The sequence below is a fragment of the Schistocerca piceifrons genome, chromosome 3, assembly GCF_021461385.2.
Source record: "Schistocerca piceifrons isolate TAMUIC-IGC-003096 chromosome 3, iqSchPice1.1, whole genome shotgun sequence".
NCBI classification, from domain to species: Eukaryota; Metazoa; Arthropoda; class Insecta; order Orthoptera; family Acrididae; genus Schistocerca; species Schistocerca piceifrons.
The window spans coordinates 803,685,682-803,708,138 of record NC_060140.1 but is presented as its reverse complement, the minus strand read 5'-3'; the positions used below and the strand labels follow the sequence as shown (position 1 = coordinate 803,708,138).

Genomic DNA, 22,457 nt, shown 5'->3' with positions numbered 1-22,457 from the left:
GAGATTTCTGTAACTTATTACTAAGATATCTGAAGTGTACAGTAATTATTTTTCACCAGAGACATGTTCTGAACAATATAGCTGCCATCCTTGACAAGTGCAATTACAGATAATAATATCTTTTCTTGTTCTGTAAAACAAGCGGTCGCAATAGCCGCTACGTCTTCAGTCTGTCTAACTTTTGTTGTCGGTGTTCTTGGTGAAAGAATCATTTACGTTGAGGAGGTGTGTGCGTTGTAATTTTTAATATATGTATGAAATGTTAGCCCTGTTATTACTGAAAGTAACCTTCCGGTCCCTCAAGTCAATGCTTTGAACATTTAAACAATCTCTAGCAATTTATAGCTGCCGCGCCGCCAGGAAACAGAACATCGCTGGTGTGCAACAATCAGCCGCCATTACGCGGCAGCTCAAATATTACAAAATATTTCACGTCTTTCTCTATAGCAGCAACCAAAAGCAATTTAAAGCATTTCATTTAATAATATATTGCACAGCAAAGAGTTTATTTTATTACAATGTCAGTATTTACAATATTTTAGATCCAAGTTAGATACGGCAACTTTGGCTTTGATTACGAACGAAAGAATCTTAAAACATATAAATAGTTTAGGCACCTTGTATAATAAAAGTGAACCCACGGACAAAAGTAAATGCAAAGCCAGTATTTTATCCCCTCTAGATAATCGTATTTCATTGGCTTGCCTACGGAAGTCTGACCCCAATTATATCTAATTTTACGTAATTTATAGGCAGGTTTGGTGTCGAAATATCAATTAACGGACCCAAGCAAGAATAAAATGAAATAGTCGCAACTCGAACTTTTTTATTGCTACTTACAAGTCGCCATACGTCTTCCAAATTATTAAAAATGCTCAATACTCACAGGTGTGCCCCCTCCTCCTACAACTTATTGTATGGGCGCTCTTTTGCGGGACAGTACGGTTATTCTGGACAAAACGTGTAAATTACACACACATTCACTATGAAACTCTCGTGGTATGTAAACCAAAAGGAATGTCGCGCTCAGGAGTAGTGAAATGGTGCCAATAACTTCACCAAGGCTGCGCACGCGTGGGCGACTGGGCGATGGTGATCAACAACGGCAGCCATGGACATCGACCACAGGCGATACCAGGCGATCGAAGAACTGATTCGCAGCTGTCACAGATTTTCCAACGATGAGGACGTTCACACATTGGTTCTCGAGTGGCTGAGACTGTGTGTCTGTGTTGAAAAATAGTATCACGTATCTGTGTCACTTTGAAGTGAGTGTAGTTATTCAATAAAAGTTACTATACCCGCCATAATAATGTGTAACTTACTTTTTTAATAGACTTAACAATTACTGAAATGTATTCGGGGGAAGGTGGTCAAGACTCCCATGAACCCCATCTACCCCCTCCCCCCCCCCCTCCCGCTCCCCATCTTCCCTACGTTCCGCGCCCGCGAAATGGGCGAGAAAGAGAAAGTCTGTAGAAAGGAATGGAACTACAATCAATGTCTTACAGGAGACTTAGTTTGTCAGAGAGGAAGCTCTCCGACCGACTAAATCTGGGAAAAGGTGTGTGAAGTGTCCTCATGTGGACAGGGAAAACAGTGAGCAGATTTCAACAAGTTTATTGGCAACGAATAGGCATCTGCTGTGACGGTAAGAGCAAAAGGTTCGAAATACAGCGTCTTACTAGGTACTGGCCCAGAGGCTTGACAGAACTGCTATATTAAGTCTCCCGACAGTTTTTTGTATGTAGTAACACTACTAGAAGCTTCGTAGGAAAATACACTTACAGGGAAATAATCCAAGTTCCGAGAATGTCGGTCTGATTAAGTCCAGCACAGTCATTGCGAAGTCTATCCTTAATGCAGTGTAAGTCCATGGAGGAAACAACAATGAAAGCTGAGAACAGTGGCGTTTGTCCCTACGATGGGCTTCGAGAGCGAGCTAGGACAATGAGGTGAGCAGAACCATTCTGGAGGTCAGGAGAGGCTTTTGGAGTCAGAAGAACTGGCTCGTGTAGTCTTTTTTTCTCCATATTGTTATTTCATCCCCCCTTGTCCCATACGGGAGGGCGGTGGGCTGTGAGGGGTACAATTCTCGGTTCTTTACCCAAACGGATTAAAAAAGGTTACAATGAGAAAAAGAAACAAAATTTGAGGCTGTTTCCTATTTTAAATTAAGAAACAAAGACGGACAGTTAAAAATCGGAAATACATACATTATACACTACTGGCCATTAAAATTGTTACACCAAGATGAAATGCAGATGATAAACAGGTATTCATTGGACAAATATGTTATACTAGAACTGACATGTGAAAATGTAATCACATGTCACGTGTACGAAGTTGACTGGCATCTGACAATGTCTTCTGGATACTTCACCTTTTTTGTCAGGCAGTGTACTATGATACATTTACTATTTGACGAAAACAATCAGGTAAAACAGGACCTATAATTAAAGAAAACTACATTCCGAATACTGTATCAGCATTGTTGCTATTTACATAATGGTACAAATGGCTCTGAGCACTATGGGACTTAACTTCTGAGGTCATCAGTCCCCTAGATTGGTTCAAATGGCTCTGAGCACTATGGGACTTAAAAGCTATGGTCATCAGTCCCCTAGAACTTAGACCTACTTAAACCTAACTAACCAAAGGACATCACACACATCCATGCCCGAGGCAGGATTCGAACCTGCGACCGTAGCGGTCGCGCGGTTCCAAACTGGAGCGGCTAGAACCGCTCGGCCACTCCGGCCGGCTTTACATAATGCAAATAAGAAATTATACATAAACTTCGGTTATTTTCTTTAGTTATGACCTGTGTTTAGTGGTCACGTACAGATACGTCAGGGACGAATTCGCGGTAGTAACGAGACGTATCTGAGCTGTTGTGAGGACAACGATAAAAAAACTCTAGCCGAGTCTCCACAACCTCTCCCCACCCGACCCCGTCCCCACTGGGGCTCACAACCCTTATGTGAGCACGTGCGTGGCGACCATGGCGCCCCAGAGCCGCTGCAGCACCCCTTTCTTCCCTGTGTTGCAATTCTACTCTCTGACTGCCCTCTTATATCAGAGATCTACGAAAAAGAGAGCGGCAACCTCTCAGGCACATGGGACACGCGTGCAGTCTACAAAACCCCTACACGCCTCAGGATCGCGGGCTGTCCATGTCGCAGTCAAGACCAGACACCAGGCGGCAGTACCAGTGCTGGCAGCGGCCGCCACTTCCGAAGGACCTGTTTGTGTCCGCACAACACGTGACAAGGAAATCGCATCACGACTATTCCGCCTCCGGCAGCTATAAAGGACGGCGCATGGAGTACATGAATCGGCCCGACATTTCTCTCTCCTCTTCCCCACCTATCCCACTCCACATCAGGGCTTCTCTCTCCTTTCCCTCTCCATCCATCCCCATCTTCTTTCCTTTTGCAACCACTGTCCTACCTACACGACACCCGACTCCTCACCCTCTGTCTTTCCCACCGACTGTGTTTCCCACTATCCGCTTCAAGTCCTACCTCTCATCTTCATAGTTTTCCTATCAGACCCCTATATCTCTACCCATACCACTCAACCCTATGAAACACACTCTCTCGTCCAGCAATACTTCTCACCCTGGTGTAGATCCTTCAGATTTTAAGTGCTTGCCTCGGTGTTTTCATCAGAAGAATTTCACCTTCCTGCTGTGTGTTTTTACACTATTGGAGATTAAAATTGCTACACCACGAAGATGACGTGCTACAGACGCGAAATTTAACCGACAGGAACAAGATGCTGTGATATGCCAATGATTAGCTTTTCAGAGCATTCACACAAGGATGGCGCCGGTTGTGACACCTACAACGTGCTGACATGAGGAAAGTTTCCAACCGATTTCTCATACACAAACAGCAGCTGACCGGCGTTGCCTAGTGAGACGTTGTTGTGATACCTCGATGAAGGTCGGATTGTAGCCTATCGCGATTGCGGTTTATCGTATCGCGACATTGCTGCTCGCGTTGGTCGAGATCCAATTACTGTTAGCAGAATATGGAATAGGTGGGTTCAGGAGGGTAATACGGAACGCCGTCCTGGATCCCAACGTCCTCGTACCACTAGCAGTCGAGATGACAGGCATCTTACCCGCATGGCTGTAACGGATCGTGCAGCTACGTCTCGATCCCTGATTCAACTGATGGGCACGTTTGCAAGACAACAACCATCTGCACGAACAGTTCGACGACGTTTGCAGCAGCATGGACTATCAGCTCGGAGACCGTGGCTGCGGTTACCCTTGACGCTGCAGCACAGACAGGAGCGCCTGCGATGGTGTACTCAACGACGAACCTGGGTGCACGAATGGCAAAACGTCATTTTTTCGGATGAATCCAGGTTCTGTTTACAGCATCATTATGATCGCATCCGTGTTTGGGGACATCGTGGTGAACGCACATTGGATGCGTGTATTCATAACATACCTCTGTGGACTGCTGAAAGACTGTTGCCTTTTACAATGTATATAAAAGACCTAGTGGGTAACGTCGGAAGCTCCGTAAGGTTACTCGTAGATGATGCTGCTGTATTCAGAGAAACCGCAGCACTAGAAACTTATAGCGAAATGTCGGAATACCTGAATAGGATCGATGTTTAGTGCAAGGTTCAAATGGCTCTGAGCACTATGGGACTCAACATCTTAGGTCATAAGTCCTCTAGAACTTAGAACTACTTAAACCTAACTAACCTAAGGACATCACACACACCCATGCCCGAGGCAGGATTCGAACCTGCGACCGTAGCAGTCCCGCGGTTCCGGACTGCAGCGCCAGAACCGCTAGACCACCGCGGCCGGCGGTAGTGCAAGGATTGTAATTTGGCCCTGATCATAAAGAAATGTACTGCGTACAAATAGGGAGAATGACCCGTTTTTGTATGATTGCACCACTGCTGAACAAGCACAGGATGCAATCACATTCATTAAATGTCTAAGATTACGCATAAATAAAGATTTCTTTTGAAACGACCACATAAACTAATCGCAGGGAAGACGGATGCCAGAGTGCAAGAATCCTCAGCCAGTGTAGTCCGCCCACGAAGGCTGTAGCTCGCAAATCTCTGAGTCGATCAGTACTTGAATATTGCTCCATAATATGGGAGTCTTGACAGATAGGACTGGAAGATTAAATAGAGATGGTCCACAGAAGAGTAGCGCATTTTGTCACAGGTTCGATTAGTAAGATTGGCGATCTTTTACAGAAGCTCGAAATTTAGCGCGGACTTCAATGCGAGATGCCTATAACAGTTTCCACAACGAAACTTTGTCTCGAAACCTGGTAGAAAATCCAAAGAGATTCTGGTCATATGTGAAGTACGTTAGCGGCAAGAAACAATCAATGTCTTCTCTGCGCGATAGCAATGGAGATACTATCGAAGACAGTGCAGCCAAAGCAGAGTTACTAAACACAGCCTTCCGTAATGCCTTCACGAAAGAAGACGAAGCAAATATTCCAGAATTCAAGTCGAGAACAGCTGCCAACATGAGTAACGTAAAAGTAAATATCCTCGTAGTAGTGAAGCAACTTAAATCACTTAATAAAAGCAAGTCTTCTGGCCCAGACTGTATACCAATTAGGTTCCTTTCGGAGTATGCTCATGCATTAGTTCCATACTTAACAATCATATACAACCGTTCGCTGGACGAAAGATTCGTACCCAAAGACTGGAAAGTTGCACAGGTCACACCAATATTCAAGAAAGGTAGTTGGAGTAATCCACTAAATTACAGGCCCATATCGTTAACGTCGATATGCAGCAGGATTTTAGAACATATATTGTGTTCGAACATTATGAATTACCTCGAAGAAAACGGTCTATTGACACACAGTCAACATGAGTTTAGAAAACATCGTTAATGTGAAACACAACTAGCTCTTTATTTACATGAAGTCGATATGCAGCAGGATTTTAGAACATATATTGTGTTCGAACTTTATGAATTATCTCGAAGAAAACGGTCTATTGACACACAATCAACATGGGTTTAGAAAACATCGTTAATGTGAAACACAACTAGCTCTTTATTCACATGAAGTGTTGAGAGCTATTGACAAAGGATTTCAGATCGATTCCGTATTTCTGGATTTCCGGGAGGCTTTTGACACTATACTACATAAGCGGCTCGTAGTGAAATTGCGTGCTTATGGAATATCGTCTCAGTTATTTTGTGATTTCCTGTCAGAGAGGTCATAGTTCGCAGTAACTGACGGAAAGTCATCGAATAAAACAGAAGTGATTTCTGGTGTACCCCAAGGTAGTGTTATAGGCCCTTTGCTGTTCCTTATCTATATAAACGATTTTGGAGACAATCTGAGCAGCCGTCTTCGGTTGTTTGCAGATGCCGCTGTCGTTTATCGACTAATGAAGTCATCAGAAGATCAAAACAAACTGCAAAACGATTTAGAAAAGATATCTGAATGGTGCGAAAAGTGGCAGTTGACCCTAAATAACGAAATGTGTGAGGTCATTCACATGAGTGCTAAAAGGAACTCGTTAAACTTCGGTTACACGATAAATCAGTCTAACCTAAAAGCCGTAAATTCAACTAAATACCTAGATATTACAATTACGAACAACTTAAATTTGAAGGAACACATAGAAAATGTTGTGGGGAAGGCTAACCAAAGACTGCGTTTTATTGGCAGGACACTTAGAAAATGTAACAGACCTACTAAGGAGACTGCCTACACTACGCTTGTCCGTCCTCTTTTAGAATACTGCTGCGCGGTGTGGGATCCTTACCGGATAGGACTGACGGAGTACATCGAAAAAGTTCAAAGAAAGGCAGCACGTTTTGTATTATCGCGAAATATTGGAGAGAGTGTCACAGAAATGATATAGGATTTGGGCTGGAAATCATTAAAAGAAAAGCGTTTTTCGTTGCGACGAAATCTTCTCACGAAATCCAACCTCCAACTTTCTCCTCCGAATGGGAAAATATTTTGTTGACACCGACCTAAATAGGGAGGAACGATCACCACGATAAAATAAGGGAAATCAGAGCTCGTGCGGAAAGATATAGGTGTTCATTCTTTCCGCGCGCTATACGAGATTGGAATAATAGAGAATTGTGAAGGAGGTTCGATGAACCCTCTGCCAGGAACTTGAATGTGGTTTGCAGAGTATCCATGTAGATGTAGATGTAGAAGTAGGAGACGCTCGTGCAGCTTCAGTGGCAGAGAGGCGATGTGCATCACGTTGTATTTTACAGCTAAAATTCCCTGCGCGTACTTTTAAGGAAGAGTCTAGCTACGGACTGATTCGTCCTACACGAATATCGCAAAAGGACAATGGAGGTAAAATCAGAGAGCTTCGAGCTCTCTCACGGAGTCTTACGAATAATCGTTCTTCCGGCGTGCAATTTCTGAATGCAACGGGGAAGAGGGGAAATGACATTGGTAGATAAAGTACCCTCCGCCACGCTCCATTACATGGTTTGTGGAGTATAGATGTAAATGCAGATATAACGCAGTCACTCTTCCCACACTCAGTCTCGAATGGAGCGAGTACGCAATGTACATTGATCGTAGTTGGCAGATGACAATTTTAAGAACACTATCAAGCACTTGTTGCAATTGGAAGGCGTAGGGAGTTTGAGCGTGGTGAGCAGTGGCCAACGGGAGAACTCTGGCGCGCTCTGAGGTCCAGCCGCGAACGCGCTTACTCACCAGCGTTCCCGTAGGCCGGCAGCAACTTCTCCTGCAGGCAGATGAGGTACACGATCACCGAGCCGAAGATGAAGCCCGTCAGGAACATGACGGCCTTGAAGCAGCGGTAACCTGAAACAGCAACCAGTACCCGTGTCAGCGGGCGCATGGGACAGCTCACCCGCCGTCTCCAGCGGACGTGGTCAAGCCCCCTAGCACAGCAAGGAGGGCTTCCCCTCTTCAGTCGCAGTGTCAGGGGCTAGGCTAGGATAAACTTTAACGACGAGAAATATGTATGAAAACATGCGAGACAATGCTAAAAGCGACTCGAAAAATAAAATCTGTAGGGCTACAACAGATTGGTCGCATCTCGATGTATCCGCACATTCTTGGTCGCCAACGCACGTTAGTGCTGAAGCGCTCAACACAGAGTTGGCCGCTTCGAATCCTAGTGACAGTATAAATTTCTGTTGCTGTTTGGCTGTCATGTGGAGGAGAGGTGTATTGCGAAGTTCCTTATCAAGGAAGTATTGGCCATTGTCCTGGATTAAACCCCCAGTCACTGTGCAGAGTCTGGTGCAGTGAGTGCATTTGATGCTACTGAAGGTGATTCGTTTCTTAATGACACATTGAACTCGATGGTGTTCCAGACGGGTATGTTTTGTTCGCTTTTCGCTTTGCGTTGCTCATCAACAATTTAAACACCAATGAACCCTTACGTATTCGTCACAGACATCCACATGAACACAACATTTCGCAACGGAAAGATGCTCATTGGTTGTGTACAATGAAAATCGGTATGATTTACGCGGCTGAACGCTAGGATGTACCCCAAAGTAGAATTAGACAAGACATTTATATATTTGGGTCTGTGTTTTATCTAGTATTGGTATTTATATAATCATTGTCAGATATTTATATATTTTGGTCTGATGTTTATCTGGTATTTGTAAGAAATTCAATATTATATAATAATTATTAGAAATCGAGTTCAGATGTCACATTATTTCGAATAGTGAAATACGAAATTAATGAATTTGTTATTACTAGCACACACTGTTTGTTTGTTTGTTTGTGTGTGTGTGTGTGTGTGTGTGTGTGTGTGTGTGTGTGTGTGTGTGCGGGGTATTCCTGTTTCACGACGTCTGCTAAAAAAGTTCTGGAACATTCGTAATTTTGTGTGAATGGGTGTCGGAGCAAAATACGGTTGGCATCCCTGCACACGCCTGTGTTAAATGTGTAATTGACGGAAGTTTCATTGTTGTATCTCTGTTTGTTATTGTTCAGTGCTGCATTGAGTAGAACGCTGTGTCGCAAAATTTGCGAATTTCGAGATGGCAGAGTTAGAGGAGCAACGCGCCTTCATTGAATTTTGTGTGAAACTCAAGAAAACGTTTAGAGACATACGAAATGATGCAGGAAGCCTCTGGTGATGAATGCTTAAGCCGTACTCGGTGTTACGAATGGTCCACACAGTTAAAAAATGGTCGGACGGAAGTTGAAGATGACCCTCGTTCAGGGCACCCTTCGACGTCTATCGACGCTCATGTCAGGAACGTCAACGAAATTGTGCGTGCCAACCGAAGACTGACTGTAACATTTCTGTTGGATCATGTCATGAAATCCTGAAACAGTATCTTGAAATGCATCGTGTTGCCGTCAAGTTCGCCTCGCGACTCAAGAGTCAAGACCAGAAATCTGTGAAGAGCTTTAAAATCGCGCAAATGAGAACGAGATGTTCCTTAAGAGGATCATAACTGGTGATGAGGCGTGAGTCTACACTTACGATGTTGAGACCAAGGTTCAGTCTTCACAGTGGGTCTGGAAAGGTTCTCCAAGACCCAGCAAAGCTCGTCAGGTCAGGTCAAATGTCAAATCCATGCGATAACTGTCCTTGACGGATTAGTTCGTCATGGATTCGTGCCACAGGGACAAACTGTTAACCGATGGTATACTGGGATCTGTTGCAATGCGTGCGAGAAAATGTGAGAAGGGAACGGCCTGAAATGTGAAATGTGGCGAGACAATTCATGGCTCTTACATCACGATAGCGCACCCGCGCATTCATCCCTGTTGGTGAGTAACTACTGCACAAGTGACGAAGTCACTGTGCCACCTAATCCTCAGTATTCTCTAGACTTGGCCCCTGCGGACCTTTTTTTTATTTCCAAACCTGAAAACCCCGTTGAAAGGACGAATATTTGCAACGGTAGATGAGATAAAAGAAAATTCAGAGACGGCGCTTCGCGCGATCCAGCAAGAGACGTACCCAGACTGCTTCTCGTAGTGGAAACGGCGTTGGGAGCAGCGTATCACTTGTGGAGGAGAGTTTTTCGAAGGAGACCATGCACAATAAGTAAGAAGTAAGCGTAGAAAAATTTTGTAGACAAAGTTCCGGTATTTTTTGAACAGACGTCGTATGTATTCAATGAATACCAAAGAATTGTTTACCAAAATCAAGACTGGAGGAGTAAGCCACAAAAAAGTACTATATAATGATGTTTCACAGCCACCGAAAGAAGGTCTGACTCATAAACGGCACAAAAGAAGAGATTTATACAGTTATAGCTGCGGCCAAAACAAAGTATAGAAATGTTAAAGCGGATGACAGTAAATATGGTGTTTTCCACATCTCTGCCTTCAAACAGCGAAAACAATTCTTTCACGTGTAACGCGAAGCTGGCGCTCCGAAAACATTCCACAGACACTCCGGTTAAGATTGGAATCGGGAGCAGACCAGTCCATAAACAGAATGAGTTTCTCCTGCGGAATTAATCGCCCGCTAACCATGCAATAAGACCAGTTTTCTAAGGCTCGATCCCCAGAGTATACCTGTAACCATATGTCACCGAGCGAGGTGGCGCAGTTGTTAGCATTGGATTCGCATTCGGGAGGACGACGGTTCAATCCCGCGTCCGGACATCCTGATTTAGGTTTTCCGTGATTTCCCTAAATCGCTTCAAGCAAATGCCGGGATGGTAAGTCACGGCCGTTTTCCTTCCCCATCCGATGACCTCGATGATTGGTCTCTTCCACCAAATCAACCCAGCCAAATCCAACCAACTGTCGGCATTTGCCAGATACGGAGCAAGCAAGAATCACGAGTCCTGGGCTCTGTCTGAAAAGCACCATCAAATGGGAACACCCCTTCCTCCACTCAAAAAACTCCCCTCAAAGCACTGCAAAGACGGCTTATATCAGAAAAGGCAAGTGCAATGCAGCAGCCATTCTCTGACCTCACACGTTTGCATTTTTATTTACTTTTTTGACACTGTATTTGACGATTGCATTTTCGTTATTAGTTCTGGTTTAGGTGTTAGACGATTGCATTTTCATTATTAGTTCTGGTTTAGGCTTATAACATAGTCATTTTACATAGTGCACCATTCTACATTTTCAGTTGGTGTGTTTGCCGTCTGCAAAAGGCTGATGTCAGGGACAGAGTCCCGGTCCAGCATCCATTTGGTACCTACAATCCACCGATGTAGTGATCGCTTGATATGCTCTGAAGGGGTTAAAGAGGGGTTAAAGCTGTGGAGATTATTCGCAGAATACAGCTGTAGTGTGATGACAGCTGTCTTACATATACAAGTGGGTAACTCACTTCAATTGGAGATGGATCTGTCTGCACCAAAGAGCGCTAGACAGGGCACCCTCTTTGAAAACGGACAGGAACATAGAGATAGCTTAGCGAATGATTCGTGGTGGTCCTTGTGCCACCATTAATGATAGTGCGCGTGAAATGAGTGTTAGCCAAGGTTCAGCATTCCAATCGTCCCTGCTAGGGTACCACGTCAACAGGTAAGCATGAATAGAAAAGCTTTGAGATGTCGAAATGACACATAAGACTTTTCGAAGCGGAAGCAAATTATTATGTAATCCATGAAAATTTGAGAAAAACAACGATGTAGATACCTATAACACTAGAAGGAAAAATTACCTTTACTACCCATTGTTAAACCTATCAGTGGCTCAGAACAGCGTTCAATATGCAGCAACAAAAGTTTTTTGACCATTTGCCCATTAACATAAAATGACTGACAGATAGCGGAGTAAGTTTTAAATCTAATTTAATATCATTTCTCCTGGACAACTTCTTCAGTCTCATTGATGAATTTCTACTTAAAAACTGGTAACCAGCAAAAAACGTGTAACTGCATTAGTACGACTAAAAATAAAAATGCGTTCATTGTTGATATCATTAATCGTGTTTACACATCATGTAAACTGACTCGTTCCATATCACTTCAATAAAAGAGTCGTTCAAATGATCTGTGGAACATGTAACTAACTAATCGACTTTCTCAATCGCATGGGAAGCGTTCATGAGACGTGTGATGATCACTGTGAACCACAGAGTAAGCTGCAAAGCCTGGTATGGAAACATCCATCATCGCCGTCAGCAAATCAATTCAGAAGCCAAGCTTCTGTAGGAAAGTTCAAGACTGCAATGATTTTATAAATGAAAGCTCCACTGCTGATTCATTGCACTCTTTAAGGCCAAAGAATGAACAGTGACAGCTACTGCGAGATCTGAAAACCAAAACAAAAGCGAGCAGGAGAGGGAAGCTTTCAAAAATGGCTCTGAGCACTATGGGACTTAACATCTATGGTCATCAGTCCCCTAGAACTTAGAACTACTTAAACCTAACTAACCTATGGACATCACACACATCCATGCCCGAGGCAGGATTCGAACCTGCGACCGTAGCAGTTGCGCGGCTCCGGACTGAGCGCCTAGAACCGCTAGACCACCGCGGCCGGCTGGGAAGCTTTCAAAAGGTATGGTTTTGCTCCAGGATAATTCATACAGCTGGGCGTTGAAAATATCGGTTTTCAGCTGCTGAAGGATCCACGACAGAGTCCCGACCTTGTTCCAAGTGATTACCACCTTTTTGGTTCGAAGAAGGGGCACATGCGCGTATCCAAGAGTTTGTCAGATGACGAGGTTGAGTAGGCGGTGCAAGAGTGGAAGTGTAGGTTACCATAAAAACCTCTTCCACGAAGGAATTAGGAAGCTTGTCAAGACACTGACGAAGTGCATAGAGATTGAGAGAGATAGATTATGTAGAAAAATGAACTTAATTGCAACGCTATTTTTCCAATAAAAAAGTTCCTTTTTTTAAAAAAATGGCTTCACTTTTCGATTTGCTCTCGTAGATGTGAGTACTGCAGCAGTAGGGTCTGCCATTCCCAGCCGGTGTGAATGTAAACCGAGCCGCCCGGTGACGTCACGGTGAGGGGTGCTGAGGCACGGCGAGGCGGGCTGTCCGCCTGCTCCACGCCACTGCAGGCTGCGAACGCCGCCACCCGCGCACTCGCTGTCCTACAGGGTGTCCGTCACTGTCTGCGAAAAGGTGCCTGCTTCCAGGACGCGCACTCACAGCTCGCGAGTTAGTAACAGACACGTACGCAAGTGGTGGTGGTGGTTGTTGGGGGAAGGAGACCAGACAGCGAGGTCATCGGTCTCATCGGATTAGGGAAGGACGGGGAAGGAAGTCGGCCGTGCCCTTTGAAAGGAACCATCCCGGCATTTGCCTGGAGCGATTTAGGGAAATCACGGAAAACCTAAATCAGGATGGCCGGACGCGGGATTGAACCGTCGTCCTCCCGAATGCGAGTCCAGTGTCGTACGCAAGTAAATAACCTGTTATATTAACAGAATCTTCCGTTGGTTCTTGGTAGAACAACTTTATAATAAATGAAAAGCACCAGTTTGCTTTTGTTCTACAATATTACTTTCATTGTAAACCGGTTTTCGGCTTACAAGGCCAACTTCATACATTTACTGAGTATTATAGCAGACAACATTGGAAGAGAAGTAACACATCTGGACAGATGTAGAAACATACAGTGCATGGGGGCTTAATTAAATAAATGATTGAAAATACTTTTTTTTGTTTTAGTATGTCTGTCCGATTACGCAGTGTCTCGTAATCGGTTGGCCCTGACCAGAATTGTTACGCTATCTGACTGCAAAGAACAATGTAAGAAAATTTTCGTAAATACAGTTAATTAATTAAGTCCCCCAGCAACTATAAAACCTACAACACCAATAAGCACAAGAGTCACTGTTCTGTATGTGGGAGTGTGACTCAACGTCCACATCTGGCACGGTTCTTTTCCAACAAGACAAGAATTTTGATACCAATTATACTGACGTGACAAAAGAAATTTAGAAAAACTATAATTACGCAAGAAAACCAAAATTCACTCTAATACAAGAACACAAGCCAGATGCTTTGTTGACTGAACCTGTAGTGATGCATTATTTCAGATACACAATTAATAAAAGAACATTGTAATTTTTTTACCTTTATATATTGACGAAATGCACACAATAACATCTGCTATCTCTCCCATCAAATAACTGCATAAAGCATGGAACGACACTCTTTACTACAACATCTTGCTCCAACTTCACGACAACCACGAGCTCTGCCCACGCACACACTGCCTCTATGAGTTCTTAACACACACTGTCTTCAACGAGCTCTCAACAGGCACTTACTGCTATGAACTCTCGACAACCACTGTCTGCCACGAACTCTAAACACGCACTGTGGAGGCGGCTTAATAGTACTCTTTGGCGCACTCTCTGGCGCAGTGGCACAGTGTAGCCACCTTTCATATGCCCCTCCTCCACAGGCCAGAATTTGATGGTATTTTTGCCAGCATTGGTGGTGAAAATACCACCAAATTCGTCCACAAAAATACAGACAAAAATAAAAGATAATATTAATACCTAAATATCACATAATTAGTTAAAAATTTTGGCTTTGCACTGACCTTACAGTAACCTAATATATAAAGTACAGTAGGCAATACAAATTCTTTTCATACACGTGGCTTTACATAATAGTTTACACAATATACAAAAAAATCAGTTTATACAAATGTTCACATAAAATGCTTTCAACGATTAGTTAATACAAAAAAGAACACCAACAGGTAACATCTTTTCAGCAGAAGCAGTCCATCAGTTGCACCCAGTAAAGTTTAGCAGGTACACCCAGCAACAAGTCACATTAGTTCAGTAGAAGCAGACCATCAGTGGCACCCAGTAAAGTTCAAGAGGTACACACAGCAACAAGTCACATTAATTCAGTAGAAGCAGTTCATCAGAGGCACCCAGCAATGTTGAGTAGGTGCAGACAGCAACAAGTGACATTATTCAGTAGAAGCAGTTCCATCTGTGGCACCAGTAAAGTTCAAGAGGTACACACAGCAACAAGTCACATTAGTTCAGTAGAAGCAGTTCATCAGTGGCACCCAGTAAAGTTGAGAGCAGGTGCAGACACCAACAAGTGACATCATTTCAGTAGAAGCAGTCCATCAGTTTCACCCAGTAATGTTGAGTTGGTGCAGACAGCAACAAGTGACATTATTTCAGTAGAAGCAGTCCATCAGAGGCACCCAGCAATGTTGAGTAGGTGCAGACAGCAACAAGTGACTTCATTTCAGTAAAAACAGTTCATCAGTTGCACCCAGCAATGTTGAGAGCAGGTGCAGACACCAACAAGTGACTTCATTTCAGTAGAAGCAGTCCATCAGTTGCACCCAGCAATGTTGAGTAGGTGCAGACACCAACAAGTGACATCATTTCAGTAAAAACAGTTCATCAGTTGCACCCAGCAATGTTGAGCAGGTGCAAACAGCAACAAGTGACTTCATTTCAGTAAAAACAGTTCATCAGTTGCACCCAGCAATATTGAGAGCAGGTGCAGACACCAACAAGTGACACCATTTCAGTAGAAGCAGTCCATTAGTGGCATCAGCAATGTTAAGTAGGTGCAGACACAAGAAGTAACATCATTTCAGTAGAAACAGTTCATCAGTTGCACCCAGTAATGTTGAGTAGGTGCAGACAGCAAAAAGTAACATTATTTCAGTAGAAACAGTTCATCAGTTGCACCCAGTAATGTTGAGTAGGTGCAGACAGCAAAAAGTAACATTATTTCAGTAGAAGCAGTTCCATCTGTGGCACCCAGTAATGTTGAGCAGGTGCAGACACCAACAAGTGACATCTCTCAGCCGAAGCAGTTCCACAAAATTCACAAGCACTGATCACACAGTTCATCAGCAGAAATTAAACACGACCAAATGTCACACATCATGTTGAAAAGTGCAGGTAACAGTTCAGAATATTTATCTTCACTAATCAGACAGTTCAGGCATGAACAATAGTTTGAATGCACATACAGATGCTTTTACAGTAACATACAAATCATAACAAACACACAAATGATATCAGATAATTGTCCTATTAACTATTACAATACACAAATACCAGTAAACCTATAATATTCATGGGTGTCAGTGCAAGCCACTACCAACAAATAAAATAATACTTAGGAGATAGGTGGGTAGGATTAGTAAAGGAAAACACACAAAACACACTCACTCATCTTTCATCCACATTAAGTACTACTGTGTAATTGAATAGTGTTAACTGTGTAAATGTAATTCTGTCAAAATCTGATGTTCATCATGTGTATCAACTAGTACTGGCAGCAATGTATAACAGTCAATAATAGTTAGTCAACGTCATAGTCATCATGTCAAGACCAATGTTTGCCAAGCCAGATCAAAATGTACTGTTGTTGAACAACTGTCAGTGAGCCAAGATATGCAATTACTTCCTCTCTCCAAAAAAAAGTATATACTGCTTAGTTATTTAACAAAGTGTGTGTATAGACTATCTTCCTTCTATTTTAGTGTTGTAGTCTGCTCTCTTCATCCTCCTTGTTCCATAAGACCAACAAAAAAAAAAAAAAAAAATGCTCCTCACTTACTTTACCTCTTATACACCAAAACTCCAATAATCATCTGCATCACATAATCTCAATACGTCACTAATACCTCTTCAATACATCGATCATCAATATCATTTACCTTACCTCTTGTCCACAAAAACTCCAATAATCAACAACTTAATATACTCTCAATACCTCAATAATACGTCGCTACATATAAACCTCAGCACCAATATCATTTCACTTCCATAACAACTCTTTCCTCTAGTCAGTCTCCTTGAACAAGTACAGATAAAATCCTAATGCAACTTCAATTCAGCATCCCATACAATCCGAAGACACAGTGTCCACACACAACCTCTGTGTAATCCATCTGACCCAAATTTTCTACTCATTATAAATTATAAGATACATTTTGGTTCCTTGTCCATCATTAAATAAAAGAAATGCATACCTGACCTCTAACAGACTTAGTTCGAATAACTCTCAGTAATTAAGTACGATTACAGAGTGTGAATAATCATAATATTTCACAGTGTGTACACCACTTCAAGAATCATAGCAGAAGCAAACATGTGGAGTATTTTTTGTGTCAAGTGTCACTTCCTATTTCAATTGCTCACGAAAAATGCAGTATAATAATTGTTAATGGTCTAAACATAGTTTTGGTATGTCATGTCGTTAGCTTCCTTCCTATTAGCATAAATGTATACAGCTTCCATAAAACCTCAGCTCATGTGACTTCAATGACTTTCTTGTACTAATGTCGTTCGTCGAATGATAGCAGTTAATTTTCTTATCTTAAAAATATGGCACTGAGCGTAAGCAAAACAAGCAATAGCGAGTAAATATACCAGTGGAGAACAGAATGTCAATAAGTGGATGCAGCACAATTCCTACAACGAGGCTCTGCCAAGCGAACAATCTATAATTAATACAGTAGTGTGACCTAAACTCTATGTTTATACACTGTACATCAGCATTGCTATACACCAAATTAAAGAGCAGTTATGGCAACAAAACAGAAATGTGTAAATATGTAATCCATACAAAAAGCAGCAAACATATATCTTACGTAATAAACAAGTCATTAGCATCATATCAGCCTAAGCAAATAAATGTTCATATGTTATCTTAATAAGTAAACATGAAGGCGCAAGCAGATAAATGACAAAGTACAACATACATACATAATCATAGTCAGCACAATTAATCAGGTTACAATTATAATTTAAATAAATAAGCTCAGCAGGCACATAATTAAAAAATATGACATCAGTGAAAAAGCAGTGCAGCCAAGCGATGCATAATATACACAAGTTACAACCCAGTTCATTAATAATCATTGTCAAAATCAGTTAACGTACGCAAGCACGTCGCTTCACAAGTAAATTCATAGAACCTGAAATTAGCACAAAGTATGAATCACGTAATCGCGAGCAGCAAATTACGTCTAAAGTACGTACCTAAGTGGAAATATGTTACCTGAAAAATAAACTCAATTAATAGTTACCCTTTTTAGTTTATTAGTTTCTTCTTCAAAATTACATTCTTCCTGAAAATTTCTCGATAGCAAGTTCTCTTAACGTCGGAGACACACAGAATTTACCTGAAGGTGTTAAATATTTTATAGAACCGTATCCTGAAAAATACTGAATGTTAATAACATAATTCATCAAGTCACTATAGCTTTATACTGAATTTAATCGGAGAAATTAGATTGTGTATTTGTTTACGGCTGTCAGTGCATTCGCACTGAGCGCTCGATCAGCTGTAGGCGCGTGACGTAGGAAGCAATTGTTTGCGGTCAACGACTGCCTTGTGCGGCGCGCAGACTTCACTGTTGCTTTGAGTATGTGCCGCCGCCAAAACACAGCGCGGTATCCTTGTACTCTCTGCGTGTTTACATGTAGCTGTTAGTTTCTCACAAGTATGTCATTCCACAAAAATTTTAACGTTTGATATATGATGTATTCCTTTAGAGCGTCGTGATTTAAGAGTTTCTACTTCGACAGTGTTATCATGAATAATTTTGCGAATTCTATATGGACCGTTATAAAGCAGAAAAAATTTGCGACACAAGCCTTTTCCTTTGTGAGACAAACGGTGGGATTTAATTAATACCTTTTGACCAACTGACAAGAATTTTGAACGACCAGGACGCTTAGCTGATTTCTCTCTTCTAGCAGCCGCAGATGCAATATTTCGTAGAGCCAGGTTGACAACTTCAGAATGCCGCAGTTTCCGTGAAGGCGGAAAAGGAACGATTTCAGAAATGCGATTTGTCGGTACCTTATTTTTTAATATTAATAGAGGCGGTAAAGAAGTTGAGTCATTAGGAAGTTCATTCAGAATGTTTTGAAAAATATGAAGGTACTGATCCCAAGTTCTGTGATTCTGATGACAATAAAGACGACACAATTTATTGATTTCCTTCATCCATCTCTCTGAAGCGTTAGATTGAGGGTGAAAAAGGGAAATGAAGATTGGTTTAATTTTACGACGCTGTAGAGTACGAAGCCAAATTTTAGAGCGAAACTGTGATCCATTATCTGATATAACCTTATCAACATGACCAACTTCTTTAAGAAAATGTTTGATGAAAGCGTTAGATACTGAACGAGCTGTTGCTTTTCGTAAAGGTGTAAAACACACATATTTTGACGTCAACTCCACTGCTACGAAAATGTACGCAAAACCATTAGTTGAACGAACCACTGGACCGAACAAATCGACTGCAGCCATCTCCTTTAATTTCGCTGGAATGATGGGAAACAACGGTGCTCTGTGAGAAATCGTTGGAGGCTTAGCCATTTGACATAATTTACATTTGGCAAGAACAGATCGAATACGTTTTTCCATATTACTGAAGTAACAATTTTCTCGTAATTTATGAAAGCATTTTCTGGGACCAAAGTGTGCATAACTGAAATGCGTATACCAAATCAATTTATTGACCCACTCATCAGGAATACAAACTAACCAAACGGAGTTGTCGACCGATTTTCGTTTAAAAAGAATGTCATTGCGAACTAGATAATGCTGTCTAATCGCCACACTTTCCTTTCTCCTCCACTTCTCCTTAATGTCCTTCCAGATTGGATCCTTATTTTGCTCCTTAGCGATATCCTGGAGCGAAGACGAAATAAAGTTCTCAAACGCAACACCTTGAATATACATCAAACAATAATTGTTTTCCTTGCAGTCCTCTTCAGCACTTTGTTTCAAACCCATAGGTGCACGTGATAAAGCATCGGCAACAATATTTGAAGAACCCTGTATGTAAACAATACTAAAGTCAAATTCCTGTAGGTACAACGCCCATCGTGACAATCTGCCATGAGTTAATTTTGTTGACATAAGAAATTCCAGAGCTCGATGATCGGTGTAAACCTTAGTATGTCTGCCAAACAAAAATGTGCGAAATTTTGTAAAAGCCCAAACAACAGCCAAAGCTTCAAGTTCCGTAATCGAGTAGTTCTTTTCGGATTTAGAGAGAACGCGACTTCCAAATGCAATAGTCTTCTGTACTACAACGCCGTTTTCTTCTATCTCTTGAAATAAATGTGCACCTAGGCCTTTGTATGATGAGTCCGTCGCCAAACAAAATTCTTTAGATAAATCCGGATGTGAAAGAAGTGGAGCAGCAACTAAAGCATCACGAAGCTGTTCAAATTCTGACTGAGCTTCCTCATCCCAACACCAATTAGATTTCTTTCCAGATAGTTCACATAAACGAGGTGTGGCCAAATCGTCCAATTTAACAAAGCGTCTAAGAAAATTACAGACACCAAGGAAACTACGAACATCACGTTTTGTGGTAGGAACAGCATAATTACGAATAGCGTCTAATTTTTCTGGATCAGGAAGAATACCTTCTGTAGAAATAATGTGACCGAGAAATTTCATCTGAGAACGACCAAATTCAGATTTTTCCAAGTTCACTGTAATGCCAACTCTTGCAAAGATACGTAACAATGAATCCAAAATTTTGTTGTGCTCACTCCAAGAACGTTTAGCAATAAGAATGTCATCAACATAAGAAGTAATGTTGTCACGAAGATAAACAGGTAACATTTCGTTTAAACTACGAATGAATGCTGCTGAAGATACAGTATAAAGTCCAAACGGTAATTTCCGAAATTGGTAACAGTTACCAAAGGCTAAAAAAGCAGTGTATTTTCTACAATCACGGTGGAGTTCTATTTGCCAAAAACTTGCGCGCATATCAATCGTGGATAAAACTTTAATTCCATGGAAATGTTGAAGAAGTTCATCTAAATTTTGTGGGCGGTCAGTTTCAGGAATGATGATGTTATTTATCTGCCTGGAATCCAGAACCAGACGAATTGATCCATCCTTTTTAAGAACAACGTGTAATGGGCTAGTATAAGGACTGACTGCAGGCTCAATAATGCCCTGATCTAACATGTACTGAAGTTCATTCTTAACCTTGTCTCTGTAAGCCAAAGGAATAGCGTACGTTTTCCCGCGAAATGGTGTGTGTTCTTTCACTTTAAATAAATATTGTAAGCCTTGTATAGTTCCTGTGTGATGACTAAACACTGTAGCATGTGAAGTCAAAATGTGGTGCAGCTCTTCTCTTGCAACGTCATCTGGCACTTCAGCTTTCTTAATCTTTTCATTAATTAATTCTTCGCTATTAATTATATCATCCATCGCGTCCCTGTATCTATTGTCATTGTCATGAATAAACACATTGTCGTCATAATGCTCAACGAAAACATCAGAAGTAAGAAACCTTAAACATTTTGTATCTGACTCAGATCTTGTTAAACACTCGAAAAATTTTAAACATTTCGGCATTCCAGCAACAGTCAAATTTACACTTCCTTCTTTAAAGTTCAAGATTGCCTTATGTGCGTTAAGAAACTCCATACCTAATATAATTTGTGTACTGAGTAATGGAACTATGATAAAATTAGTAGAAAATTCGTATCCTTGACAAATGAAACTTAAATTGGTCTGTTGTTTGACCTCCACACTTTTTCCAGAAATCGCACCTCGAATTGTAGTTTTAGAAATAGGTAACACAGGACAAGCAATAGTTCTTACACATATACGAAAAACTGATTCACTAATGACATTCAATGGGCTCCCAGAATCTAATACTGCAGTGAACGTATTCTTACCCATACATACTTCAATAACAGGATGTAAAAATGCGTCTACATTATTTTCCTTTTCGTCTAACAAAATGTCTCTCATGTCTTCCAGGCGTACGTAGTGTAAAGTCGTAGTGTCATTACTTTCTGAACCGTCTATATTGCTGCCAGAAGCCGAAGCTACAAGTCATTGTCGATTGTTTGCGTCACGTCTTTGAGTATTCGCGTCATTTCGCGGATCAATTTCAACGATTTGCACTTGTCTCTCAGAAGTTCTGTCACGTGGAGGATGCCAATTAGGTCCCTCCTGTCTGTTAGATGCAAATTCTGGGTTGTGTCTGTTATTAAAATTTCTACTTTCCTGTCTGTCTGCATAACTACTTCTCGTATAATTTCGACTGTCACTTCTGAAATTATTGTTGTATCTACTACCCTGGTTATTTCTGTAGTAAGAATTTCTATTACTGTATGAATAATTTCTGTCCTGATGATACCGATTACTGTTTCCGTATGATTGATCATTCCGGTACGAATTACCGCTATTGTCTGTGTAATTTCTGTTAGAACGTCTGTTATTGTCATAGGGCTGGTATCTATTGTCGTGTCTGTTACGTCTGTCATTCTCAAAATTACCCATATAACGCCCGTTCCGACCACTATCACTTTTCTCTGAAAATCTATTGTAATTACTGTTACTGAAAAAGTTACAAGAGGTCCCGTCGTCGTTGTCATACTCCAGTTCTTGCAACAAAGTCTTAAAAGTCTCAATGTCATCTTTACATCTTCCGGCCAAAGCAATTTGTCTTATGGATTGTGGCAACTTAGTTAAACAAATGCGAATTAATTCAGTCGGGCTATAAGGGTTGGACAGGAACTGATTCTTTCGA

The 22,457-nt window shown here is 41.6% G+C and overlaps 1 protein-coding gene across 1 annotated transcript in view; it reads right to left on the bottom strand.

Moving 5' to 3' along the window:
• The window catches only part of LOC124788110 (transmembrane protein 198), a 189,278-nt gene that overhangs the window by 88,866 nt on the left and 77,955 nt on the right, over positions 1 to 22,457 (bottom strand). Inside the window, exon 2 of the mRNA XM_047255232.1 lies at positions 7,710 to 7,820. Coding sequence (XP_047111188.1) covers positions 7,710 to 7,820 — 111 coding nt within the window. The remainder of the gene's footprint in view (positions 1 to 7,709; positions 7,821 to 22,457) is intronic.